At 38.8% G+C, this 15,792-nt stretch overlaps 1 protein-coding gene across 1 annotated transcript in view; it reads left to right on the forward strand.

Annotated features, from left to right (window-relative positions):
• The first annotated feature begins 422 nt into the window (after positions 1-422).
• LOC140241982 (protein Skeletor, isoforms B/C-like) overlaps positions 423-15,792 on the forward strand; it is a 34,911-nt gene continuing 19,541 nt past the window's right edge. The window contains exons 1-6 of the mRNA XM_072321726.1: positions 423-482; positions 936-1,175; positions 6,374-6,512; positions 7,148-7,258; positions 8,349-8,543; positions 9,551-9,754. Of these exons, the coding sequence (XP_072177827.1) occupies positions 423-482; positions 936-1,175; positions 6,374-6,512; positions 7,148-7,258; positions 8,349-8,543; positions 9,551-9,754 (949 nt within the window). The remainder of the gene's footprint in view (positions 483-935; positions 1,176-6,373; positions 6,513-7,147; positions 7,259-8,348; positions 8,544-9,550; positions 9,755-15,792) is intronic.

Below are 15,792 nucleotides of genomic sequence, written 5' to 3' on the forward strand. Positions count from 1 at the left end.
TCGAGTCCAACAAGAGACCCGGCAGTTTCGCACTAACCTGATTATAGCAATTTCACCTTCCACGTATTCTTGCAAACCGTTTGTGTATTCTATCTATAAAGTGGCAATAATACCTCCCAAATTTAAAATACAGACATTCGTTTCCAAAAGAAGATCGAAATGTGAAGACTATAGCCCCCAAATTTTCCCCGGTCTGAAGGGGGGTGCACCTCTGGATCTTCCATAAACAAACTTGCAAAGACTGTTGTTATTCAGAGTATTTCTGGTTTTATGTAAGATGACCTTTTCAAAGATTTTGTAATGTTGGGGTTCTGGGCACCCTATGAGGGCCCCAAGTGGGGGCATGGTGTAAATTTGTACTATAATACTCCTAGAAGCGAAAATTCGCACCAGGTTTGAAGAGAAGACGTATTAAACGCACGATGCACGATGGACGCCAGACTATGAACGATCACAATAGCTCTCTTGAGTCATACACTCAGGTGAGCTAAAAATGCACAAGCTCCCTGGTGATGGAGAGGGGATGCCCCCTCCCACTACTTTAATAGTCAACGTCCAAATACACACTGAAGACCCACATACAACGCGGAGCAAGCTGTGACAAATACTATTACTTAGCCATTCACATTGTCCTAACTAGCCCGTCCCTTTTTTCTTACCTTTTTACTTTTTTGACTAAAAAGTTTTAAACCTCCTGCTCGGTAGCTCCCTTGCTTGCGTGCCCCCCCCCCCTTGCACCCCTTCAGTACTGTTTTGCTCGTTTCCCCCCCCCCCCCCTTGAAAATCATGCGCACGGACATGACGGACATGAATGTCTGTTATGTAATTTGCTTTTAAATTATTTTTGGAGTAGTACATCGTTATAATATAGGCCTATCGCTTAGCAAAGTAAGACTACTCGATTTCACCTAACTTTACTCTTTTAACGATACCAGGAATTTCCAAATTGTGAGACGCTGATAGAAGGGGAGGTGCAGGTGAGCTGGAAGATTAACGGAAGTGACATCATATTTCAGCTGCGCAGCAAAACAACCGTACAAGAGAAATATCTGGCGTTTGGGGTCAGCGGCTCGCAGACGGAGAATTTGATGGATGGTGGAGATGTGACAGTTACATACATAAATTCCACCGGCCATGCACAGGCAATTGATTATTATCTCGGCAGTTATTCACAGGTACGTTGGTTCCTACGAACCCCTCGCCATGCTCCACGTAAGTGAAAAAAGAATGATAAATATGAGGTTAATGAAGAACAAAAATTAAATGTGTGAAACACGTGTGTACTATAAAAAAAAATGAAAGAAGTATTAATGACAATATTAAGCACCATGCCATTCCACCTAATACGAAAAAAATTGACAGCGAATTTATAAGCTTCGCTATCCACTTCAGTCTAGATTCAAATGAAGGTTAGGAACAAAAGTATCACACACATCTCAGTACCGTGTTGATGTAATAAAAACGCGAACACTTGTGAAATTCTTTATATATTTCTTTGTGTAATTATCTTGTTTTGACATCACAAACTACTATATGTACAGTTCAAATGAAGGTAGGGTGACACATTGCATTAACCAAAACGCTAAAAATTCACGACTTTTGAACGGATTGCCCGATTTACCTAAAGCTTAAGGTGACTGTTTCGCCAAATTTACTGCGTTTACTGAATCCTCCTGATGTAGGGGAGATCTTTCCCTTCAAACTGTTCCTTTAGTTACCGTGGCTTTATGCGTTCCACATCATGTTTAAGTCATAATTGAGATCGCAGGATTGACTCTAATGTTAATGGAACTGATTCACCATCGTTACAGCTCCATTCAGGTTCAAAGCTGTCCTACGGCTGACTCGAGTCGGTCATTATGAAGACCGCACATAGCGTGGTTGAATTTAAGGTCAAGTTGTGTCAGCAACCGTGTCATCTATATAACATGCAACGTATACGGAGGCTGCAGAGAAAATTAATAAACATCAATTAATAGACAACTAGAAAAGCACTCTGAGAGCACAGACCTCCGCCAAGCAATCAGCTCATTTCCACCACTGATATTGTTCTTCCACAGAGATACATGTATCAGTGATTTCCACCCATACGTACCGTTACTGCACCAGTTTTCGACAGGACCCAGATTTCGACACCCAGCAGATAATTCTTATTAAATTTTATACTCAATACAAACGTCTGACTTCAACAATCAACCAAGTTATCAATCACATTTCTAGTCTAATATAAACACCGTTTGTCACTTCTCATCATAATCCGACGATAGAATATTTAGGAGAAAAGCAACACAGTGTCAGCAGAAATTTTGATGTCGGCCATTTTTAGGGGTTCAAACAATATGACGCATTTTGTAAACATCGCCGTAAAATGAAATTCACCCATGCCGATTATCTTACTTTAGTATCAGTTTGTTTGCCAAATCTTGATGTTTGATTTCATAATCGTCTTTAGTAATTTCATGGCTGAATTCGTGATAAATGAGGAAACTTGTAGGAAGAGTTGGCTTTGAGAATGTGGCACCAGATTTCGACATTCCCATATCAAAACACGTTTATAGAGGAAACAACAAGTTCTTGCGCCGGTATGATTGCTAGTTTGCGTCCACAATGCAGTGTACGCGTACTGTACGCGCCATGTATTTTCTGTGTGATGCGCGCTGTGACTGTGTCGAAAAATGATGCTGGGTGTCGAAATCTGATGCCAGCGACGGCGTGACGGAAATCGCTTAAAAATTGAACGCGAGTGCATTCAATACCATAAATGGGAATCATTATTGGCCTTTGACTTTGTAGCTCAACTTCATATCGAAATTCCGAGGTAAAACGGTGCAGTATTGATGGTAAACAAGGAAATATGCTAAAGTGTCGAAAACCGGTACCCTTACTGTACCGTTACTGCACCAGTTTTCGACAGGACCCAGATTTCGACACCCAGCAGATAATTCTTATTAAATTTTATACTCAATACAAACGTCTGACTTCAACAATCAACCAAGTTATCAATCACATTTCTAGTCTAATATAAACACCGTTTGTCACTTCTCATCATAATCCGACGATAGAATATTTAGGAGAAAAGCAACACAGTGTCAGCAGAAATTTTGATGTCGGCCATTTTTAGGGGTTCAAACAATATGACGCATTTTGTAAACATCGCCGTAAAATGAAATTCACCCATGCCGATTATCTTACTTTAGTATCAGTTTGTTTGCCAAATCTTGATGTTTGATTTCATAATCGTCTTTAGTAATTTCATGGCTGAATTCGTGATAAATGAGGAAACTTGTAGGAAGAGTTGGCTTTGAGAATGTGGCACCAGATTTCGACATTCCCATATCAAAACACGTTTATAGAGGAAACAACAAGTTCTTGCGCCGGTATGATTGCTAGTTTGCGTCCACAATGCAGTGTACGCGTACTGTACGCGCCATGTATTTTCTGTGTGATGCGCGCTGTGACTGTGTCGAAAAATGATGCTGGGTGTCGAAATCTGATGCCAGCGACGGCGTGACGGAAATCGCTTAAAAATTGAACGCGAGTGCATTCAATACCATAAATGGGAATCATTATTGGCCTTTGACTTTGTAGCTCAACTTCATATCGAAATTCCGAGGTAAAACGGTGCAGTATTGATGGTAAACAAGGAAATATGCTAAAGTGTCGAAAACCGGTACCCTTACTGTACTTCTAGCATTAATTGTGTGCTGAAAGTCGCCCGATTTCCCAATATAGAAGCCTTTGTTACGTCATAAACCCTCAGCTGCACGGCGCGCCTCGCCCTAGCAGAAACTAGAGCACGCACTTTAGTGCGCGCATGCAAACCTCAAATACGCGCAGCCTGAACTCCCAGGTTCATTGACCCTACCTGTCAAAATATCAAAAATCCTTCATAAATTCCCCCAGAATTATCGGATCACTACCAAAAGTTAATCATTTGTTACTTGTGTCATTCTCAACCTTTCCTGCAAGTTTCATCCCAATCCATTCACTACTTTTTGAGTTATTTTGCACGCGGACAAACTAACTAACTAGCGAACAAACACACAGACCAACGGTAACGAAAACATAACCTCCTCCGTTGGCGGAGGTAACTAGAAAAGCACTCTGAGAGCGCAGACCTCCGCCAAGCATGCAGCTCATTTCCACCACTGATCTTGTTCTTCCATAGAGATATCAGTGATTTCCACCCATATAGATACGTACATAATATGTAGCATTGTGAGCTGAAAGTCGCCCGATTTCCCAATATAGAAGCCTTTGTTACATCACAAACCCTCAGCTGCACGGCGCGCCTCGTCCTAGCAGAAACTAGAGCACGCACTTTAGTGCGTTAGTGCGCGCATGCAAACCTCAAATACGCGCAGCCTGAACTCCCAAGTTCATTGACCCTACTTGCCAAAATATCAAAAATCCTTCATAAATTCCCCCAGAATTACCGGATCACTACCAAAAGTAAATCGTTTGTTACTTGTGTCATTCTCAACCTTTCCTGCAAGTTAGTTAGTTTGCACACGGACAAACGAACTAACTAACTAACGAACAAACACACAAACCAATGGTAACGAAAACAACCTCCTCCTAGTAGGGCAGATATGTAACAAAATTTGGCTGAGATGCTCACATCCGGCGGAAAGTATGAAATTTTGCATATAGGGGTATTTTGGGGCGCTGATTTCAAATATTGCCGGATTCAAGAGATCTGACCACGGGGTCGGCCGCCATTTTGAATTCCAATATGGCCGCCATCACAAAACAAATCTAAAGATCCCTATCTTCAGTTCTGAATGACCTGTGGCATCAAAATTTGGTACACATGAGCGTTTTGACATATTGAATTTAATGACAGATTGATTTGAAGTGTCTGACAAACATCGAATGGCCGCCATTTTGAATTCCAATATGGCCGCCTCGACGAAATATTCAAAATCCCTATCTCGATTTCTAAGTGGTGAGTGACGCTGAAATTAGGTGTAAACAAGTATTTTAACATACTGAGTTAAAATATTAACTAATGTGATGTGTCTGACAAACGCAATGCCTGCTATTTTGAATTCCAATGTGGCTACGAAGACAAACATCACGACTAACATTCACGGGCATGTCAAAAAGTGCAGCAAAAAGGAAGCATAATGCACCTTTCACTGACGTCACAATGTAAATACAGCAGCGCGCACTCAATCAGTTACAAACGCGCGCTCAATCAGGTAGCCTGATTTACAAACCCGAGATAGAGATTTTCAACACTCCAACATGACAACTTTGTATAAAAATTCAAATTGGCTGCCGTGCAGCTTGTCAGACATATAAAATAAGTCTGTTATTGAAGTCATCATATCACCATGCTTTTATGTATCAAATTCCAATGGCCTATGCCATTCAGAACTGAAGATAGGGATCATTGACGGCGGCCATATTGGAATTCAAAATGGCGGCCGACCCCGCGGCCAGATCTCTTGGATCCGGCAATTTTTAAAATTAGCGCCCCAAAATACCCCTATATGCAAAATTTCATACTTTCCGCCGGATGTGAGCATCTTTTTCACATATCTGCCCCACTATCCCTTGGCGGAGGTAACTAGAAAAGCAATCTGAGAGCGCAGACCTCTGCCAAGCATGCAACTCATTTTCCACCACTGATCTTGTTCTTCCATAGAGATATCAGTGATTTCCACCCATATAAATACGTTGAAATGTTTGTTGAAATGTTTGAATATGTATATGCATGTAAATATATGATATTTTTTTCATTTTTGAAGCGCCATGAGCACTGAAAAGTGGACCTGTGCGCTATACAAGTAGCCACTATTATTATTATTATTATTATTACATAATTATGTAGCATTGTGTGCTGAAAGTCGCCCGATTTCCTAATATTGAAGCCTTTGTTACGTCACAAACCCTCAGCTGCACGGCGCGCCTCGCCCTAGCAGAAAGCATGCACTTTAATAGTGCGCGCATGCAAACCTCAAATACGCGCAGCCTGAACTTCCAAGTTCATTGACCCTACTTGCCAAAATATCAAAAATCCTTCATAAGTTTCATTCCAATCCGTTCACTACTTTTTGAGTTATTTTGCACACGGACAAACGAACTAACTAACTAACGAACAAACCAACGGTAACGAAAACATAAAATCCTATTCGTTTACAAGCGGGGGAGGGGGTTTAATACTGGAAAACAGAGCCGGAACAGCCTACAAAACCGATTCACGAGCAGAACTGAATGCTAGTAGGGAAACATTGTGCTTGGTCAGTTTCTTGCAAGCTGTAGCAAGAAATTTGACAATGCTGCCAAATCTTTATTTTTTATCAATTCAATTCTATAGTTTATTTACTAGTTTATTGAATAGCATGATCTTTTTTTCGATTAACAGTGTACCCCTCAGACAGGACAAGGAGCGTGTCCTGACACCCTGGCGTCTAACCAAGCCAACGATAATGTCGGACTGATTGACTTCTTTGTTGAAGACGGCATAACTTCCATAACCTATCGACGACCCCTGGCAGCTCATGGTAACGGCACAATCGTTCACGTACAGCCAACAAATCATTATCAGATTTGAATGCGCTGTGGCTTTGGAAGTGGTTTCAGCGCAAAGAACGCATTCCAAACTGACTGAAATTAAACAACTATGCGTAATGAAACGAGACCATCAAAGAGAGAGAAAAATAATAATATCGCACTTTAGGCCAGACGCCACCTACGTCTTGGCAAGAGAACGCCTATACGGACATCAGCTATAGAAGTGAAATACCGCAGATAGTACTAGGGATTATGTGTTGCTCTATTTAGACGTCTCGTTTGTCTTGTTAGCAAGTATCACAGCAGCGAAGTATATACGAGACGGCAAACATGTCAACATTTATGGAGGCCTAACGCCAATACAGGCATAAGCAACATACAATATACACTGTCTATTATTGTAGGAGGTAATGTAGAGAACAGGGTTCTCCCCCCTCCCCCCCCCCCTCCTCTCTCTTATTGCGTTTTGCCTCTGGAAGTGGCTTCAGAACTAATAAAGAAAGTACTTGAAACAGGTTGAAATCATAGGTTTAGCATAGTAGAAGCATACATCAACGAAATACTTCGAGCTCGTGATAATGCATGTCAGTAAATATCCTATACTTTGAACATTGTGTTGAACCAGACACCATCTTTGACAAGGACATTCTCCTCGCGCAACCGACCTATATGATCTGGGCGAGAGGACCTATTAACGCAGCTGGGACAGTTGCTATTCACAGTGCTCGTGTAAACAGTAAGTGACCTAAATGTGAGAAGTAAAGGAAACCGAAAAAGCGAACAGCACCTCGTAATATAGAAACTGGGATTAAAGTCCTGTGCATTGTGTGTGTCTGTCTGTCTGTCTGTCTGTGCGTACAGGAATTGCTATAGATATTCTATGGAAACATGTGAAGTTATTGACTTCCCCATACAATAGATATTGCTTCTTCTATATTGCTGAAGCCTTTTTCCCTCAAATTTTACTCTGATTGAAGCACACTTGACACAGGGCGATACCAGTCAGTGATTGGACCTGACTGTAAAATTTAAGAGTAAAATAATGCAAACAGAACAATACAACAGTAAAACTTGATAAGAAAGTTGAAGGATCAATGTAAAGGATTTTACATGCTTCCACATGTACCTGTTTATTATACCTTCTTGTTGAGTAGGGTATGACATTGCCTAATCTAATTTGCACGTGTGATTGGGACAGACAAAATTTAATACATGTCAAAATTGTAGACGTTTACATCTAGCTCTATTTCAAATTTTGTGATTGATTTCACCTCTTTTATGGAAGTATGAATTATGGACATTCACATATCTAATTTCGTTTGTCTTACTTGGCTGAAATCAATTTCGTTTGACACTACCCACTTCATTCGATGACATCTGAACTTAGATTACAGTGCAATACCATTCAATGTCTACATTGATTGTGCATATCAATGCTAAAATCAAACAAACAGATCGGCCAAACTTTCACAATGACCAGACGTAACTAAAGACTTATGGGATCCTGACATTTTAAAGGGTTTTCATAATAAACTGTCAGAAAACTGTCAGAAACATTACTTTATTGACATGAAATCCAGACGAACACCCAATTTCATTTTTTTTCACGTCTGTAGAGTAATATAGCGGTAATCATTAGGTTTGCAACAAAGAAAAAATAAATAAATAAGCCACTCCGTTAAGTTGGTTGCAATTAGAGTTTAGATATTCAATAAAATAATTGTGTTAAACTTTGTCAAGTAAAGCCATCGGGGAACACACACATATAATTATCGTTTATTCCTTTACGTCCCTATCTGATTATTAAGTTTTGGCATTTTCCCCAGGGAATTCAAACTTCCGAATAAACTTTGGGAGAGTGGTCTCTTCATGCCCACCTTTAGTGGCGACTGTCGACACAGTGACGACTCCAACTCCAATCCCACAGTGGAGGATCCCGAGGATCATTGCGCGCCAAAATACCACCTTTACGGCGGAGATGGGTCCATCCGGTGGGGAACAGGGCTACGAGGCAATAACTGGTTTGTGTTACTCTGACATTAGCAGGTCCTTTTGTTCAAGTCGAGACGTCGTAAAGATTGAAACATGTTTCCTTATATAAAAAGAATAAATTCTGGAATTGTTGACGATAAAAAGGAAACCAAGAGATAATTTCCATGTTCAGCCAAAGCATTGATCAGAGGGACATTATGAAGCCTTATTAAAAACCGAATGACTAGAACGAAGCGAAGCAAGTATAAAGTCTTCATATTCATCAATCAATCATCGATCTTATTGCGCTTATAAATGAATTTCCGCATAGCACTGTGTGGTTCTGATTTCCTCATACGTTCATGAAGTGTTCAGAATAGTGCAGGATGTAGTATAAGGATTTTTTTTTTGTTGCGGTGATTAAAAAAGAATATTCTTCATAATCAAACTTAAACGAAGAGAATTTTGTTTTAATAAAACAATATGAACGACATTAAAGTAAAGCACACCTTCATATGCGACCAGTATTCAATGCAATGAGTGAGTACTGCTACTCTGCTAGTTCGGAAAGTATTCAAAGTACGTAGTCCACCATATGATAGGAAAAGGTAGACATACTGATAAGAAGAAACACTTTTTCTACTTTTGGCAAGTTGCTTTTTGTTTTTTTCCTGCCACATCTAAGATAATTCGGTTCCAAGTACTATAATTTCCTTGTCACTTTTGTTTTGCTTTGTTTTTATTCTCTCTTTTTTTTTGGGGGGGGGGGGGGAGTTAACCTCACAACACTTACCTCAGATTCTCTTATCATTGTCAAGTGATTATAACCAAACTATCAGCTTGTGAGATTTCGTTAAAATTTTCATGAAGATAATATATTTGACAACGTGACTAATATCAAACCATATTTGAATAAGAGACATGGTAATAATTTTTCAAAAGCTGAGATTTTTCATTTCATTCATTTTTCGAAAAATCTTCAGTTGCTTTGAATTGTTTGATTACGTTCTGTTAAGACAACATAATATTGTTAACTTTTTCCATATCCGTATAATAGGCAGGATTGGCTGGGGAATAGCATGGTACATCAACGACTATCTTATTCCAGAGCTAGTTGTCGAGCGAGGGCGCACGTACACCTTCCTGGTGCATGGAGGCAATGACTCGACGTTCAGTGCCAATTACCACCCCTTCTACATTACCGACAGCGAGGACGGCGGGTACGAACAGTTGTCGCCAGAAGTTCAGCAGGTAACACTTCGTCTATTTTACTGGAATCCCCCTCGTTATCGATAAGACAGTATAATAACTTTAAAGTGCAACTCCATACCATGTTGAAGTTGACTAAGAAAAAGGGTAAAATTAGACGAGCAGAAGGACGAAAGTGTTATCAAAATCGGATTTAACGTAAAAAGGTATGACTTTTACAATTTTCATAGTATTAAACTACTAGAATTGAAGATGTTATCACCTCGCAAATTTCCCGTTGATTTGTACCCAAACAAATGTTTTAAAATCCTGATTTTACCAATGGTTGAGAAACTTTAAAAAGCACTCATGACTGCGATGCGAAGAATGTATTATCTTACGCCGTGGATTTCTTGTCAAAAGAAGAAAATTCACGAGTATTGGAAAAATACACGAATATTCAGTTTAGTTTGGGACTTGCGCGGTGACGACATGACCACTGCTGACTATACCGCAAATTTGACTTATTATATGAGAACTTGGCAAACTTTAAAATGCCATAACTTTCTTAGATTATTTCCTATTTGCAGTGAATCCTCGGCCATTATGCTCATCTGAAGTTTCTGTTTTCATTAAAGCCAACTTAAACATGGTGTGGCATTGTGCTTCCCTAGATGCGATGCGATGTGATCGTGTGTATACATGGAAAATTCTTAAGAGATGTTTTAATAGCACCATATACGGTTATATAATGCACACAACGGAGATATTGTCTTAACATTATTATATTCATATTTTAACAGACTGGGTGTGTCCACTCAATAAGTCACAAGAAAATACCAATAATACTCAAACAAATATCAAGTCTGTATCACACGCTTGAAGAGACGTTTAAATGGAAGATGCAAAAACGATAAGCTTTTGATCTAAAGCCTTGTTCACAGCTCTAAATGTGATATCAGGACAAACAATAACATAAATAGAATTCATAAAATTAACATTATGAATGATGTCATGCATACAACGTGATATATACGAAATAATAGAAATTACATGTACCTAGAGAAGCACTCTGAGAGCGCAGACCTCCGCCAAGCATGCAAATCATTTTCACCACTGATCTTGTTCTTCCATAGAGATATCAGTGATTTCCACCCATACGTACTTGTAGCATTGTGTGCTGAAAGTCGCCTGATTTCCCAATATAGAAGCCTTTGTCACGTCATAAACCCTCAGCTGCACGGCGCGCCTCGCCCCAGCAGAAACTAGAGCACGCACTTTACTGCGCGCAGGCAAACCTCAAATACGCGCAGCCTGAACTCCCAAGTTCATTGACCCTATCTGCCAAAATATAAAAAATCCTTCACACTCCCAACAAATTCTCGGATCATTACCAAAAGTTAATCGTTTGTTACTTGTGTCATTCTCAACCTTTCAACCGCTCAACCTGCAAGTTTCATCCCAATCCGTTAACTACTTTTTGAGTTATTTTGCACACGAACAAACTAACTAACAAACTGACTAACTAACAAACGAACAAACAAACCAACGGTAACGAAAACATAACCTCCTCCCTTGGCGGAGGTAATTATGGAAATCCTTATGTCTTATGTATGTTAAACAGTCGGGTTCATAATAGTCATCATTATATCCCTCACAAATTGCTTCTCGTCCTCTGATTGGTCGAGAGCACTGTAAACAACAAAACATAATTCTACCATACAAATCCACGTATGACTATTCTCCCTAGGGAAATAGTACAAAAACTAATATCACGCTGGTGAAATTCGCGCCTTTTTTGCTTCGCGTCGCGACGCGAAAGATTTCACGTGTAAATGAATGGGTATCATTACCGTCCAATTTTAAATTTACCTTATTTAAGTAAATTGCTTGAAAAGGTTGTTTTCTCACAACTGACAATGTATCTGCAAGATAATGAATTGCTTGATTCATTTCAATCTGCGTACAAGCCTGGTCATAGTGTAGAAACACTGTTAGTCAACTTATCAGATATTGTGTTCAGAGAATTAGATAGTGGTAACATCACTGCTCTTATCATGCTTGATATGAGCTCAGCTTTTGACACAGTCGATCATGCTATTCTGATTCAACGATTGAGATATTTGGGCATCAAAGGAACTGTTCTTGATTGGTTTATATCCTACTTATGTGATCGATCTCATTATGTCAGAATTGGTGATTCTACCTCTTGTAAAACTATGACAAAGTTTGGTGTACCTCAAGGTTCTGTTGGAGGCCCGCTGCTTTTTTCTCTGTATATGCAACCAGTTAGTGAAGTATTTCGCAAGCATTGTATTAGTTATCATTGTTATGCGGATGATATACAACTTTATTTGTCTTTTAAACCCACTCTGTCTTCATTGTCATCCGCCATTGTAAAACTCGAAGCATGTTTGCAAGACCTGAAAATTTGGCTTATATCCAATGGCCTTAAACTAAATGATGATAAATCTGAGTTTCTGTTATTGGGATCAAAGCGTATGTTAAGCAAAGTTGATTATCAGTCATGTCATGTCAACATCGGTAGCACTTGCATTACTCCGTCGAAAACAGCCCGTAATTTAGGTGTCATATATTTGATCAGGAAATGTCATTTCGAAGTCATGTAACTCATATTCAGCGGAATGTTCGATATCAGTTGCGTAATTTAAGTTTCATAAGGAAATGTTTGTCTAAATCTGCAGCTGAGATACTTATTCATGCTTTGATTTCTTCTCGGTTGGATTTTTCGAATTCATTGTTGTGTAATCTTTAAAAAAAATATGTCACAAAACTTCAACGGTTGCAAAATTCTGCTGCCCGATTGTTAACTTTTACTAATAAGTTTGATTCCATGTCACCAGTTCTCCGTTCCTTACATTGGTTACCTGTAGAAAAAAGGATTATTTTCAAGATTCTGTTATTAGTACATCATTCAGTTCATTCTTTTTCCCCAATATACATAAGTAATTCTGTTCAAAAATACAATCCGACACAAAGGCTACGTTCATCATCAGACGCATTCTTACTCCAAACACCCAGAGTAAAACATGGGTATGGTGATCGTGCTTTTTCCGTTATGGGACCAAAATTGTGGAATCAGTTACCTCTTCAGTTAAGGGAACTGTCATCTACAGAGTCATTCAAATCCAAACTTAAAACTTATCTGTTCCTTTCATACTGAGGACTGTAATTGCTGTATGTCATTAATATTGGATCAATATTGTATTTTCAATATATGTTGTATTCTTTATTTGGTATATATTTGCTTTTGTTTACCATTTTCTTCTTCGTTGAAATGTTTGAATATGTATATGCATGTAAATATATGGGGAAATTACAGAATACCAGCTAAATTAGCATATTGGTGCGTATAAGAGCCGCCTCCGGCGGCTCTCCCTTAGAGATGACTTTCAGCCCGAAGGGCTGAAATTCGTCTTTCCCGTCGTCTGGGGCCCCCAAAAAGCCCGGGAACGGAACGGCCGTCAAAAAGTAGGTTGACCACACAATTTTTATGAAAATTGAGTGGTTTCAGAGGAAAACTGCTCTAAATCAAGATAAAACTCGAGTAAATCGTCGATAAAGAAAATCGAGCCGATTTTGACGGAACTACTTTAAACTTGATGACGTCATCACAGCTGACATCCTCCTTCCTTCATCTCTTTTCGACACAAGTCATTCACGATCAATCACACTACACTGTCACTAGTTTGGCAAGGCAGCGCGTATACGCGTATTGTCATGACACAATTACGCGCTCATCTGCTATACGTACACACTAAGAAAAAAAGGTTCAATAAGGGAGCTAGAAGGATTCGAAGTCGCGAAAATGGGTGCAAACTACACGATTTGAGAAAATGGTGGAACTTTGCTTCTTATATGGTTCATTTTGGGTTCGATCTTGCCACGGTCATTGACGGTGCAATATTACGCCCCAAACTAGTCTCAAAACAAAGGCCATCCTATGGTGTTGCTCGGCACTAAAATGCAATATTACATATCCTTGTGCTGATATTATGAACATATATATTTTGATATCAGGAAACTTAAATATCTTTCATATTCTATAATCATTCATCGAGAGTATATTTTCAAATTAAGGTGAGTCCATGATGAAAGGGGTCTACTAAAAAACAAAAGTAGAATACCTGATTGCTTGTCTGGTATTGACCAATCACATTGTACACATAACCTAGGATGTTTAACAGATGAAGTTCCAACTGGATGTAATTATTCAAATAGTCGTCAGATTTCTATTGCTGTACAAAACAATTCCACAGGTGCATTTGTGCCTTCGCTGATCGGGATTCGATGCCGCCGTCTCACTGAGCAATCTGAAGATTCATTTTGGACGTTTACATAATTTTGGCTATATTTTGCTTCAAATGAAATCCTATACTTTAAGATAAAAACATATAAAACAAAAGTCAATTCTGAACAGAAATATTATTGTGCAAAAGTGTTAATCAGAGCTGTTTCATGTGAAAGTGTTTAAACTGTACCTGGATAGCCGGTTTATTTTATCACTTTTCCTCATGATTCTGACAAAGCAAACTGATATGAATCTTCAAATAGAATTCTCTATCAATAGAAACATCAGAATACTGCCAAGGCATGCCTATTATAATAATGTTCGTTTTATTTCATTTTTTTTTTGAGCAATTTCTATTCGTGTATCCCCGTGTCTTTAACATTCACCTAACCTATCTCTTATTGGTTGGGATGTCGAAACGTAATTACCATTACAAAGACATATCTTCCTGTTTGTGGTTCATTCTTGCTAAGGTGCAATATTAAACCCATAACAAGTCTCAAAGAAAGACCCATATGGTGTTGATTGACACTTGAATACAATATTGCATACCGTCGTGGTGCTACTATGTACATGTTTTTTAAGACATCATAAAACTTGATGTTCTCCCATAATTTCATAATCATTCTTCGGAGCATCTTTAAATGAAGTTGAGTCTTTGATGAAAGGGTCTGCGAACAAGCTAACGAAGAATACTTGACTGCTCGTCTGGTATTGACCAATCGAAATGGAATATGTCACAGCATTCCCCGCATGCTTACTGTGCGATGATGGAATCAAACCCTACTACACGCTAAAGATTTTCGTTGCGACTCGATCTCGGGACAGAAAAAAAAAAAGTCAATATTTTTTCAAGGCCCTCAAATCTGGAATTCCATCCACTCTGATGTGAAATGTACGAAAACGGTACAAAGTTTTAAGGAAGCTTTAAAACGTATTTTACTTGAAAGGTTTTCTGGAAGTTACCAATATCATTTTACGAATTTATAAGAGACTAGCAAGATAGGGTGTGTTTGTGAAAATGACATCTTGTGTATTGCTAATATGCACTGGTCCATGTTTTTGTCTGTGTATGCATGTGTGTGTATGTGTGAGTGTGTGTGTGTTTGTGTGTGTGTGTGTGCCAATGTTTTTCTCTGTATATACAATGTATTCACTTTTCCGGGATTAGTTTTAAATAAGGCCAATTGCCTTCTCACTCACCCCTTCACTTGATATCTTTTGCTGTTTGTTTGCTTTGTTTGTTTGTTTGTCACATTGTCATTTTATTCATACCATTGTCACATTTTATGTATGCATATTTTATTAAGTGAACGTAAAGGAAATGATAAACTAAAATCATTTAGAGAGCAAACTCGCGGATATATAAGGGTGCAAACTACACGATTTATTTGTAAGGGTTGATTTTTTTCCCTTTTTTTTTCATGGATTCATGCACGGTAAAGCCTAAGGGTAAAATGCATGCACATGAAAAATGTAAGCACGTGTTTCCGTGTGCTTGCAAACACCACATTTTAGAATGAATAAAGACTAGCTGTGATAGTGGAATTTCTCATGAATAAATAATAAAGCATTAAAACCCTGGCTATTGTTCAACACCAATGTCAGGGTGTTAACCACATACTCCCATACACACCCATTGACCCCTGTGCAAAGTGAAAATTTTGTACAGAGGGTTGGAAATAGAGCAAAATCTGTAACCTAACTGTGAAATTGATCATGGATTTCATGAAACTAATTTGTGTTTTAAACCACCTCCAACGAAATTGTACACTATACAACTATCTCCCATATCAATG

This window comes from Diadema setosum, chromosome 18, assembly GCF_964275005.1.
Source record: "Diadema setosum chromosome 18, eeDiaSeto1, whole genome shotgun sequence".
NCBI classification, from domain to species: domain Eukaryota; kingdom Metazoa; phylum Echinodermata; class Echinoidea; order Diadematoida; family Diadematidae; genus Diadema; species Diadema setosum.